At 54.1% G+C, this 12,354-nt stretch overlaps 6 protein-coding genes across 6 annotated transcripts; 3 read left to right on the top strand and 3 right to left on the bottom strand.

The window, feature by feature from the left end:
- Positions 1–325: 325 nt before the first annotated feature.
- VDBG_04977 (conserved hypothetical protein) lies at positions 326–2,218 on the top strand (the record flags this gene model as incomplete). Its single annotated transcript, XM_003005325.1, has 4 exons — positions 326–456; positions 518–1,135; positions 1,206–2,151; positions 2,207–2,218. 4 exons carry the CDS (start codon positions 326–328, stop codon positions 2,216–2,218), a joined length of 1,707 nt encoding a protein of 568 aa, XP_003005371.1.
- A 204-nt stretch (positions 2,219–2,422) lies between these two features.
- Positions 2,423–3,448, bottom strand: VDBG_04978 (conserved hypothetical protein; the record flags this gene model as incomplete). The annotated part of the gene is made up of 1 exon (XM_003005326.1): positions 2,423–3,448. One exon carries the CDS (start codon positions 3,446–3,448, stop codon positions 2,423–2,425), a length of 1,026 nt encoding a protein of 341 aa, XP_003005372.1.
- A 1,478-nt stretch (positions 3,449–4,926) lies between these two features.
- Positions 4,927–5,756, top strand: VDBG_04979 (predicted protein; the record flags this gene model as incomplete). The annotated part of the gene is made up of 3 exons (XM_003005327.1): positions 4,927–5,158; positions 5,216–5,439; positions 5,505–5,756. 3 exons carry the CDS (start codon positions 4,927–4,929, stop codon positions 5,754–5,756), a joined length of 708 nt encoding a protein of 235 aa, XP_003005373.1.
- A 386-nt stretch (positions 5,757–6,142) lies between these two features.
- On the bottom strand, positions 6,143–7,471 carry VDBG_04980 (transaldolase; the record flags this gene model as incomplete). Its single annotated transcript, XM_003005328.1, has 5 exons — positions 6,143–6,542; positions 6,683–6,749; positions 6,818–7,127; positions 7,190–7,374; positions 7,423–7,471. 5 exons carry the CDS (start codon positions 7,469–7,471, stop codon positions 6,143–6,145), a joined length of 1,011 nt encoding a protein of 336 aa, XP_003005374.1.
- Positions 7,472–8,379: 908 nt separating this feature from the next.
- VDBG_04981 (proton myo-inositol cotransporter) lies at positions 8,380–10,475 on the top strand (the record flags this gene model as incomplete). Its single annotated transcript, XM_003005329.1, has 6 exons — positions 8,380–8,480; positions 8,532–9,298; positions 9,356–9,598; positions 9,663–9,956; positions 10,023–10,248; positions 10,310–10,475. The coding sequence occupies 6 exons, from the start codon at positions 8,380–8,382 to the stop codon at positions 10,473–10,475; spliced, it is 1,797 nt and encodes a 598-aa protein (XP_003005375.1).
- A 1,058-nt stretch (positions 10,476–11,533) lies between these two features.
- Positions 11,534–11,985, bottom strand: VDBG_04982 (conserved hypothetical protein; the record flags this gene model as incomplete). Its single annotated transcript, XM_003005330.1, has 2 exons — positions 11,534–11,884; positions 11,947–11,985. The coding sequence occupies 2 exons, from the start codon at positions 11,983–11,985 to the stop codon at positions 11,534–11,536; spliced, it is 390 nt and encodes a 129-aa protein (XP_003005376.1).
- Positions 11,986–12,354: the final 369 nt, after the last annotated feature.

Genomic DNA, 12,354 nt, shown 5'->3' on the forward strand with positions numbered 1-12,354 from the left:
CCTCAGCTCTCCCATCGTGGGCTGAGCTCTCTGACACGGACATGATCCTGCAGGGGCACAGTCAAGCCCTCAGGCTGTCATTGCGGAGATGCAACGTCGACAGCGTATGCGTGCATGTCTGAACGCGAGTCGCTGGGAAATGATAAGCCGTGAAAGACCCGACTGAATGGGGACCCCTCAGATTCCAAAGAGGTTTGTCAAGTCAGGTTATTGATATCACTCAAATGTTGCCCCAAATTGCCTTCACCCTGTGTGCTGGCGCCTTGGTTGCCGCCAGCGTCACAAGACAGCCGGCCCTCGATGCCTCAGTTCGCAGCGCCCTGGAATGACTCCAGAGCAGGCCATACATGCTATCCGCCGAAGCCTCGCAAAGGCGTCTCTGGAGGAGCGTCAAGATGAACTGGGCAACTCAACGTCACTCGACAAGAGCTTCAGCAATGCCGTACTATTCAGATAGTATGTCATCTCCCTATGTTCCCCCTTTTGCTTCCATCAACAGCCAAACTGACACATCCAGCGGCGCTGAGATCAGCAACGAGGTTGGAGTTGACCTTCCCAAAGGTAATGAAGCTACGGCAGACGCTTCATTGCACGCCTCGGTTGAGGTGCTCTGTCGCACATGCTACATCAAGGGCACTGCCAACGTCGATCTGACCATCGACGGAGACTTTGACGCTGGCGCAGCGATTCAAAGTCTCGGAGACAAGTTCGAGGTCGTCATCGACAACATGACTGACTATGTCGACACGTACATTCGCGACGTTTTTGACAAGGTGCAAGAACAAGGCGTCAGCAGTAGTGCTTTTGATCTGCCTCCGCTCGACGTAGATCTGAACCTTGACATCCAGGGGATTCCTGAGTGCCAACTGCACTTCGGCTTCGATGGCCTCGAGTTGTACATGGATACCCAGCTTACGATGACGGCGGGCGCGACGTATTCTTTGAATCTGTACACGTCGGTGACGCCTCTCGGGTTCAAAGTCGGCGATGTACTCGTCGGCGTGACCTTCGTTGTCGATCTCCTCCTCAGCGTCGAGTCAGAAATCTCCGTTGCGAGTGGCTTTCATCTAAAATTGGATGACGGCATCGCTATTGATATTGCCCTATTTTCAGATGAGGTTTCCGATATAGTCTTGTGAGTGAACCTCCCCTTACGTCGGTTACCAGCATGAGCCCCTCGAACATGTACTAATATCAAGTCCCAGTAACGGCGGCCAGTTTGAGTTCCTCCCGGTCACGGTTGAAAGCGATGGCGTGACCTTCAGAGCTCTCCTTCGCGTCGCTATCCACGCAGGCCTCGAGCTCCATACTCCCTTCCTCCCAGATCTGTCTGCCGGAGACTTTGAGTTCCCGAGCGCAGGTGGCGGCATTGAGGTTGCCGTCTGGGCGGATCTCGCCGACCTTACGACGAGCATCATCACTGGTAGTGCAGACTCTGATATTCGTCGACGCGATGATGATGCTGAAGATGAAGACGACGAAGAGGATGAAGACTGTCAGCTTCGCGTGAGGCAGGAGTTTGTCTTCGCCTTGGGCGCCGCTGCTGGCGCGACCATTGCCATCATGGACCAGACCTGGGGGCCGGCTCCGAGCACAGAAATCCCCATCTGGTACACAACGCTGGCCGATGAATGCGTCGTCAGCCCGAAGACGACTGCGTCTAGCACCTCAAAGCTCGGCGAGCGGCAGGATGATGAAGAAGAAGAAGAAGACCTCACGACGACGACGTTGACGAAGGAAATTGTCTTTACAGCACTGGAGTGCATTTCTATTGGACTCATGAACTGCCCGGCGCCGTTGCAGAGTCTGCGCGAAGTGACCGAGGTACAGACACTCGTGACGGCAGTCGCGTCAGGCGTTGAGGCCGAGTGGCCAGAGGTGACGGCGATGACGATCAACCGCGTTGTAGAATTTGGGTCGGGTGCGCTGGGACTCGAATCGACGTCTGGGTCGCCCGTGTCGTACGTTCCACCTCCACCGCCGCCCACAAAGTCACCTACTTCGGACAACGGTGACAATGACGCGGAGGGATCCGAGAAAGACAGTATTCTGGACGGTAAGGCTTGGGGAGTTGACAAGAAGGTTATCCTCGGCGTGAGCATTGGTCTCGGCGTCCCAGTTCTGCTGGCCGTTATTGCCAGCATCATGTTAGTGCATTCAGTCCTTACCCTGTCATTTTTCACACCATGGCTCACCTGTATTGCAGATTTCTTATTAGACGCCGACGAGTTGCATCGGGTGCTGTGTTCCAGCCAGACCAAAGCATAATTCAGTATACTGCCGTCGAAACTCAACCGAAGAGCGGTGATATCCAACATGAGGTCAGGAGTGTACGGAAAGACTGAGACTCTGCTTTCAGGAGATTTTGATGGAGAGATTCTTTCAAGATACCATGCTTTATGTTACACGCACGGCAATGATGCTATAAAATCGACCCGTCATGTGCTCGGGAATGTTGAGATTTGTAGCGCCACAGCAGACAGGCACCTTCAACAGCCGGCAGCGCCTCGCGTTCGATTGTGGCTTTGCCAGGCTGTTTTGTCTCGAGAGATGCTTTTGCTGCCCTCTGAAACCTGTGGTTAAACCTTCGCCATTCGTCATCCGAAGGCCAGTCTTCGTTCCGCAGGACCGTGAACTCAGGCACAGGTCGGTTTGAGTCATCCTGTGAGCCGGGTGAATAGGGGAAGAGGGCGTTCTCATATGGCATCCGCAAGAAATGGTTGTTGCTGTGCAGGTCATAAGCAGGCTTGAATCGGAAGCCTTGACGTGCAGCATGCGATCCCGGAGGAATACTCCTGAGCAAAAATAGTGGTGGCAGTTGTGCCTCTGCAGTAGACAAGTCCCATTCGAACTGAAACTCCTGATGGACGATGAATAGGAGCTTTTTAAGTTTTGGCAACTTGGAGAGGCGCGACAGCAGGACGCCGATGTTGGTCTCCAACACCTTTTTGCCGAGGACTGGATGAGTCAACCTCGTGTTCATGCCGTAGGATGTTCCAAGGGCGAGGCACGTGAGGTTGTTCCGCACCAGGGGAACCTGGATGAGAAATTGGAGCGTGCGGAGGAGCCTTTTGACCAACAGATATGGCTCGAGGAGGATAATGTCGCAACTGAGATCGACATATTTGGTAATCCCGGACAGGGTAAGGGCCCTGAAACGGCGCAAGGTAAAGGCCCTGGTTTCGAGGCAGACCGCCGCCAGTATCGGCGGGGGTTCGTAACGGACATTGGCAAATATGAGACCATCGACAGCCGGCGTCGTTTGTTTGGCTTCGGGGCCATCGAGGACCTCGTAGATGCGTGGTGCCGGGAGGGCGAACTCCCAGATGATGTGGCGAAGCTCCGGCGGCAACTTCAATATGGGAAGCGTCTTGTTGAGGGGCCACTGATCAGAATGCGATGTGGGTTGAGGCTGCCAGCCAATGGAGGGGATAGCTAGAACGGCCATCGAGTTTGTATGCAAGACTGCAATAGAACGTGTGCATCGAGAACCGATTCAGGCATCAGAAACTTGATAGTTTTTCGACTGAAAGAGCATCGAGTGTGCAATCTAGGCTGCCTGATATCAAGTTACAGTTTGGGTGTCGCGGTTCATCTGGCTGGCAAAGGACTCATCGGCACCCAGATGGCGAGCTTCAAATGGCGGCAGGGCGGCCTTGGAGCACATGCATGAATGGAGATGTCATGAGTGTCTAGCTAATGCACCACGCGCAGGACTATTGTTCTCTATGAGTGCCACGACCCAACGGAATGGGCGATGCATTGCGGGTGGAGCGCCAGGGAGAGGGGGTCATGGGTAGCCAAGCAGCAGGTGAGCTATAGCGGTCAGCAGAAGTAAAGTGCCATGTCAGCAGCTAAGAATACGGCACCTGGCGTGCGGCATGTGATATGATTAGGGGAAGGCGACTGGAGGATGGGATCCTGAAGACTAGAGACCGTTCATTTAAAGCAAACGAGGCGAGACAAGTCTAGACTTGGTAAGTGAGAGGGTGTGCTGCTGCGCCGCTGACATAAGTGGATGACGTTATTGTTTGTCTGTGATATCTTGTAGCTCATGGACTGGCGGAACCGTTCAAAAGGAAGAATAGAGAGGCCTAATGGCAACCATCTGAAGAAGTCAAGTTAGGTAAAGTTGGCAGGTCGAAATCCAACGTTCACATAGGGCCTTATGACACCGAAAGCTAAGCCTTAGTATCACCAATTTCATATCGAGTAGCTATGGTGAACAATACAGTGATTCGGAAAATGATAAATTTGTTTATCATGTTTTGGGAATATATTCCAATCCAAACAATGCTTTAAAAAATAACGGGGAAAGTTCGAGTTCCGAACCACACTCCCATTGGATGGCCAATCTTCCTATGACAGGAGGGACAGAGTCAGTTCGAAGAATGTCTATCGGTGTGGTGGCGATCTCTCGGTGAGCGACCCCTTAAAGCCCCTTGCGTTCTCAACTGCCACATCTCTCGACATAACAATCCAGAAGAGCTATATGCACTCGTGTCCGTGCTAGAAGTCAACTCCGGCGCATTCTTCACCGAGCCACAATCCACACCATAGCTGGCGGCTAAGCTCCATACTAAATCTTAATTCCGTGAAACACATCCCCGCGCGCGGGGAAGCTGGGGAAATGGTATAACGGGAATCATTGGGACTGACTCGCGACCCCCTACGCCCTGTACAGGCTCCTGTTCAAGGTAGCGCCACGGCTAGCTACCCTACGGCTGCTGGCGTCCACGTGCCATGGCCTGTCCGCTAGAATGATTCCTCTCATGCGGTCTCTGTGTCCATCGCACCCCCTCATCATTCGTCTTGAGTAGTCTACCACGACGAATTCAATCACGATCAAAGCTCGAGATTTGAGGCACGAGATCAAGGTGCCCCTAGTCGCTCCAACTACGAGCCTCCGTTTAAGAATGCTCCCCCATGCCGGCCGCCGTACGGGAGGTCACCTCAAAGCCGGAGCGGAGAACGCCTACACTTGGTACAAGCGGCGGGGAGCCTGCCAAGATGGCCGGCAAGAAGCGTGTGCGTAACTTCACAGCCGATGACCGCGCGACCCATCGCATATTCGAGAAAAACCGGCGCGAAGCGTTCAAGGGCCGTCTGACTGTGGGTCTTACTGAGTCCTTACAATCATCTTTGATCTACTGTGCTCGTAAGGTATCTAGGGCATAGCTGACGATGAGCCAGGAACTTGCAACTCATCTTCCAGCCCTTAGCAGCACTGACCCTCGACGCCTTTCCAAGCACGTCGTGGTCGAAGAGAGCATTGCTCGTCACAAGCTCATGAAAAGTCTCTGCTCTGATGCGTTCCAAGACATCCGTGCTCTGGTGCAAGAGCGTGATGAGCTTCTTGCTCAGGTCAACCACCGGAGGCTTATTGACGGTTTAGCGCCACAGGCTGCGAAGGCCGTCAATCTACACATAGACCGCCTTGTGGAGCAAGAAAAAGAGTCTGGGAGACGCGATGACATAGAGAGAACCGCGAATGCCGAAAGCAGCAGCTCCGTGTCACCAACGGCCGTTTCAGGGTCTATGCCTACTTTAATATCCCTCGCAATTCCGGCGCCCGCAGCGGAAACCACTCTCCTCGACCGTTTCTGGGATGTGACGCACCAGGAGTCGATTTCCCACACGATCACATTGCCCTTACAAGATTTACCATCATTCGCGACACAGGATCCCTCGCAAACCTGCGCCGAAATTTCTTCCTCTGCTCTAGCCATTCAAGACGTCCCTTTCCTGGACTTTGACTTAACAGAGGAAACCTCACTTAATCAAGGGCTCATATTCCACAATGATATCGGCTCACAACCCGCGATACCCGTTAATTCGGTCGCGATGTCCTTATCGATGCCATACGCGGGAGACTTGGATCTCTCGAACACTGACCAAAGACCTCACGAACATCATGACCAATGGACACTTTCAGGAACACTTTGTACAAGGTGCGCATATACCGGCCAAACTATCTAGTCTCTCGGCGCTTTATCTGATCGAGACTATCCATCATGAGTCGCCTACTTTCCTGCCCCTTTAGCACACACAGTCACTTGTATCGATTCTTCCAAGGCGCCGAATGCAAAAGAATGTAGCTAGAATTGCTCATCATAAATAACTTTGGAGACAGCGCAAGCATTCAGACCAACGGAAGCACCTCCTCAATCTTAGCACGGCTCCTCTCCTGCCCGCCTGTGAACAGGGCCATCGCATCGGCTAGTCTCTTCTTCGTCACCGCGTCCGCCTCGATAGCGTTCTGCAGGGGCGCGCCACCGTCAGCGAGATAATCCACATTTGTGCTCGCCAACTTCCCATTCCAGTCAGGACCAGCTAGAGGGTCGATGCTGAGAAGCTTGCGGAGGCGGTCCGATACGGGCGGGGCGTCTTTGTAGACGTGCACCGGCTTGGGGACATCGGGGCCCGGCTGCTCAGAGGCGACGTAAGGGAGCTTCGCAAGCTCGTTCAGGACCGTGTGCGATATAGTCGCCGAGTGGCAGCCCATTTCACCGGCAGCCATGGCCTCCTGAACAGTGATGAAACTAGGTGGGAGTTAGCGTGCAAAATTGGACACCGGAGTAAATGATTCTCTTGCCTAGCATTCTTGACAAGTGGTTGTTCCTTGCCCGTCTCTTTGTATAGACGCTTATATGTCTCGATGATCTGTACAATGCGGGCGGACATCGGGTGCTCTACTGCTGGATCCTTCACGTTGGGCCACAATTCTGGCTCATCGTGAGCAAGAACCTCTGCAAGATACATGATTAGCCGAATGACCCAGATCAGGTGTCTTGGTCTCCCGGATCCTTGAACTTACCATTATAGTAGGGGCTGATGTAAAGCATGCCAGCCTGACTACACGCAATGGCTTGCGGAAGACTGAACAGGGCCGTGCCGAGTGTAGGGATACCCTCCGATGAGAGAACCTTGGCTGCGTTCAAAGCAGGGCCCGTCGAGGGAATTTTGATGCAATATCTGTCGCGGCCGATCCCTGCACGAGCGAACTCTTTGTCATAGAGGCGCGCATGGTCGAGGGTTTCCTGGAAGCGGAAAGCATTCGACGGAAGCGTCTGGAGTAGAACGCGGCCCCTGATAGAGTCGATATTCTTCTTGCACATCAGAACAGCCTGCACATAGCACGGTCAATAAGAAGCCCTTGAGTCATATTGCATAGGCATGAGCCGCTGACCATGCGAGTGTAGATGGCAAGCCAGCCTTCGTTCTTGAGTTCCTTGGCCGTCTCGAGCAATAGGTCCCGGTTCGAATCATCGCCGAGTTGAATGTCAACCCAAAGTTGATTGCTAGTCTGGTCGTGAGGCACGATCGGCATGCCTTTGATGTATTCGGGGTCCATCCAGTCCACGTCCACATTTACTGTTTGCATCAGCGATGTTCAAGGCCGGCCGAGTATGCGCCACGTACACTGCTCCTCGAGCTTGTCGAGCCATGTTGGTGTGCCGGCACTGCCCATGTTTGGCGAAAGTCGAGATGGATATGTTGATGTAATCTTGATGAAAGCGTTATCGTCAGGTGTTTTATCTCGTCGCTAAGAGGAGGTAGCTTGGGCACAATCATTACCAACAGTCAAGGAGAAAGTACAGTACGCTTTTAAAGCCTAGCCAAGTTTCTATCTATCCCCTGCTCAATCTCCGACTCCTTCGCTTCGGCAACCTCTACAATCTTGCCGATGTGCCCTGCGTGTGTTGAATCCATCAAAACCATATGATGTTGATGGACCTGTGCAGGCACCTGGATACGGCCAGTAGATAGCAGGTATTCTCCAGAGCTCGCAAAATGGCACACACAGGGCACAGTCAAATCGACAAAGATCGGCGCGGCAACGTCTGCTGAGCTCCTAAATTCTTGCCAGGAGTAGGGGGCCGGGACTTGGGGCACTGGAGCTACGTTCGAGTCAGACACTCAACTCCAATGCAGGCTACTGCTGGAACATTGCGCGGAGAGTCGGGGAGCTAAGAACCCCTCTTTCTTCTTACTCAAGCTTTCACCCACACTCCGGCACTTGACCATTTCTTGACTAGGCCACCCAGGGCCCTGCACAGGTCGTGGGCGGATTCGGCGACATGACACACGCAGGGCACTGCCGTTGGAGGCGCTATGCGAGTGTTCCTGCACAGGACTCCCCCTCGGCTGACTGCCGCCTCGCTCCGAAGCTTTCGCGAGCTGCAACGTCGTGGAGACGGTGACAGTCCCTCGGTATCGAAGCTACCCCATGGGGAAGAGCTGCAACAAGGTCCATAAATATAAGAGCCGCAGATACTCTTAGCTCCAGAGTTCGATATTGAAAGGCATATCTGATAAATACAGAAACGAATCACTGCTAAGTTAAATCGCCTTCGACCGTCGTTTGACTCCTCCGCAATGCCTCGCATGTCTGATGACGAGGGCGACATCAAGCCCAAGCTCGATGCCTCTCACGTGGAGTTTACGGAGCAGGACTATGCTCGCAACATAAATGCCAGGTGAGCGGAGTAATGGCCTGTGCTTGACGTTGCTTGCTAAGATGTGTCAAGAATTCGCAACCCTTTGATCGGCATCGCGAAGCAAGACCTAAAAGTTCAGACTGACGACTTTTGTCAAACCTTTGGATTCAACGGCAAAGAGGACGTTTTCTATCGTGGTGCCCTCGCAGCCCAGAACCCAGAAACATGGGAGCAGTTTGAGGAGATGACCGACGACGACCGTCACTTTCTCCGTCGTGAGATTACCCACAAGTGGCATTTGCCCCGTCAACTCTACTACGCCATCGCGATCTGTTCTCTCGGCTCAGCCGTCCAAGGCTGGGACAATACGGGTGCGAATGGCGCAAACCTGTCTTTCCCCGTTGAGTTTGGAATCGAGCACAGGGAGATGCTTGTAGGTGCCATTAATGCGGCTCCTGCTCTCGCTGGTCTGTTCTCCGCCTGGGCGGCCGATCCCGTCAACAACCTGCTCGGACGTCGCGGAACCATCTTTGCCACCGGCCTGTTTGCTATCTTTCCGGTCCTGGCTCAAGGGTTCGCACAGAACTGGTGGGGTTTGCTGATCTGTCGACTCTTTATGGGAATTGGCATGGGCATCAAGATTTCGACGATCCCAATCTACTCGGCTGAGGTTGCGCCGGCCATTATTCGAGGTGGCATCGTCACGAGTTTTCAACTCTGTGTTGCATTTGGCATTTTCGTTGGCTTCTGTTCTAACCTGATCTGGTTCCGCATTGGTGATCTCGCCTGGCGGTTTCAGCTCGCTGCCGCATTTGCCCCTGCCATTCCTGTCGTCATCTTTGTTTGGTGGTGTCCGGGTGAGTGCTTCGATGGATAAGAGGAAGAGTCCCAAGCTGACACCGTTCCGTCCAGAGTCCCCCCGCTGGCTCATGAAGAAGGATCGAATGCAGGATGCTTCAAATCGTTCTGTCGCATTCGCAACACTGAGATGATGGCTGCTCGTGACTTGTACTATGCCCACTGTCAAGTGCGCGAGGAGAGGAATGCCTTCGGGGGTAAGACGCTGCGCACACGAGTTATGGAGCTGCTCACAGTTCCTCGCCTGCGCCGAGCGACTGTTGCGAGCGCTTGGATCGTTATCGGCCAGCAATTTTCCGGTATAACTATGCCCTCTCATTGAGTCCAGTGGATCGCAGACAGCAGCTGACCAGTTTGAACCAGGCATCAACATCATGGCTTTCTACTCTGCCACAATCTTTGCCGAGGCTGGCTACTCCCCAAAGCAGTGCCTGCTTGTCTCGATGGGTTTTGGGCTCATTACGTTCGTCTTTGCGTTCCCGGCCGTGTACATGATGGACTCCTTTGGCCGCCGGAACCTGCTGATGATAACGTTTCCCAACATGGCCTGGTGTCTTGTTGCCGCCGGAACGTGCTTCCTCATTGACGAGAGCGTGTCTGCTCGAGTGCCCCTCATCGCATTTTTCGTGTTCCTTTTCTCCGCCATGTACGGCCCGGGTGAGTCAAGTTCGGGCTGAGCTCTGAGCCCGTGATGGACATGGAAGCATGCTGACGATTTCTCAGGAATTGGTCCGCTCCCTTCAATTTACTTCTCCGAATCTTTCCCCCTGTCGCATCGCGAGATTGGCGGCGCCGTGACTATCATGGTCAACAACGCGTTCAGCAGCGCTTTGACGCTTAGCTTCCCGTCTCTGCTCAAGAATTTCGGTCCGACGGGAGCTTTCTGCTTCTATGCAGGCCTGAACATCCTGGCGTTCCTCGTCATCTTCCTGATTATCCCCGAGACCAAGTAAGTCCCGACAGAAGAGATGCTCGAGTCCATAGCGGTTCCTAACATCTGCCCCCAACAGACAGAGAACGCTTGAGGAGCTTGACTACATTTTCAGTGTTCCCACTCGACGCCATGCGGGGTACCAAGTGCGGACCTGGCTGCCTTGGTGGGTAAGGCGTTACATTTTCTTCCGCAGGGATGCCAAGCTCGAGCCCCTGTATCACCTCGATGCGCGTCAGGAGTGAAAGGTGCCTGGCATTGGAGCAATTTGAGGAAACAATGGTGTGTTTGGCGGTTTCGTGCCTTCAAAGTAGAGGCCTGGGCTTGGTCAGATATCGATAAGTGACATGCCAAAAAGGCGTACTCATGGGTATCTGCCGTAACTGAGGTCTTCTAGTGATCACAGAGTCTAATTCCAATAGTGAGCATTGTCAGATGATTTAACTTGATGCGGAGCGTTAAAGAAGCGTCTTCAGGCGAAAGGTTCGCAGCCATAGCGTGTACAAACAGACCGTTGGTCGCAAAAAGACGGAGGCGGTCTCTCGGTAGGAAAGTCAAGAACTCCTGATAGGAAGAGTCGACGAGCCTTCAAACGGATCAATGAAAGCCCGTCCCCGAATCGGCGTCACAATATCCCGACCGAATCGCTCGAAGCAAGACCCAACAAGTGGGGCGGGCAGGCGCCCCATCGCATCGCGACTACAAAACTCTGCGCGACCGCGCCTGCTTTTACCCTTTTTCTTGTTTTTCTTCTCTTCGTGCGGCTGGCATAACCTGAAATTGTTTCCCCATTGCTCGAATCCTAAACAGTGGATATATCGGAGCGTCAGTTATGCCCCAGAACGATCAAAATTGCAGGCTGGCTTTTCCTCTTTTCACGCGGTCCTGGTCTCAGACGCTCCTCCTTTTGGTGGGGGCGGGATCGCGGCGAGGAGGTCGGACATACTTTACTTTCGATGAATTTGTGATCATGTACGGGGCTGTTGATAAATCCTTATTTCGGTGGACGAGAACGTTGAACTCGCACCTACTACTCAGGACGGCCTGCTGGGCTACGCGTCTTGCGACTGTCAGACTCAAGCGTGAGCGTGAAAGGACAATTCCGAACGCTTCCAGGGTTGACGTTTGCAATGCTCCTCATTGCGGCACTCATGATGATTTCTCTACGCCGTGGGATCGCTACCTATGCTGGCTCCCGTCCTAATGTCTAAAAGCAAAACCCGACCGTCCGTCATCCGTCCGGATGTTTCTCCTGCGCCCACGCGCCCGGTATCACGAAGCCCAACCGTAGAGCGATTTGCGACTATTCGCCAGGCTCGTCGCCAATCTTCTCGAGCTTGCCCATCTCACGCTTCTCGCCGCTGTCGCCGACAAGGCGCACGCGGTCCAGCCGCACCTTGTCGCCGTCACCGTCGCCGTTGACCACGTACAGTACGAGGCTCGTAATGTTCTGGAACTTGACGTAACGCAGGCTGACGTTGGCCGTGCCCGACGCGTTCCAGTCCTTCTCGGACAGCTCTATCACTTGTGTCGGTGGCGTGTCGTCGGCTTCGGCAAAATCGAGGTTATGTGGCTTGTTCGTGTAGAGGTGGATGGTGCGCGGGCGCATCGGGGCATCCTCGTCATCGTCATCGGAGGGAGGGAGCGAGGTGATCTGTTCATTTGTCAGAAATCTTTTGTTTGCCCATTGCGTGAACCTGGCTGGGGAACACTCACGTGCAAGGTGTGCAGCTTCAGCATGGCCTGGAAAGGCATGAACAAGAGCAGCTGGTCGTCCTCGCCACTCTCGACCCAGTCCTTGACACCGTCCTTCTTGTCCAGCGCGCTGGGCTTGCTGCCGTCGAAGAGAACACGCACGGAGCCTGCATCGTCGTCGCGTTGAGGAGCTCGCAGCCCTTGGACTCGATCTGGTCGGTGATGTCCTGGTAACCGCGAGGTAGCTCGGCGCCCTTCCACACACCGCCGCTGCCGCTGCCGCTGCCGCTGCACCGCCCGATGCGCCGCCGCCGGCGAGTACTTCAGCGGCCAGTCTCTGGACAACGGATTGGAGCTTGCGGGGGGTCGGCGGCCCTGGATCTTCTCGAGGACCTTGCCGGTTCTTGAAGACCATAAAGGTCGGCAGGG

Source organism: Verticillium alfalfae, genomic scaffold (genome assembly GCF_000150825.1).
Source record: "Verticillium alfalfae VaMs.102 supercont1.5 genomic scaffold, whole genome shotgun sequence".
NCBI lineage: Eukaryota > Fungi > Ascomycota > Sordariomycetes > Glomerellales > Plectosphaerellaceae > Verticillium > Verticillium alfalfae.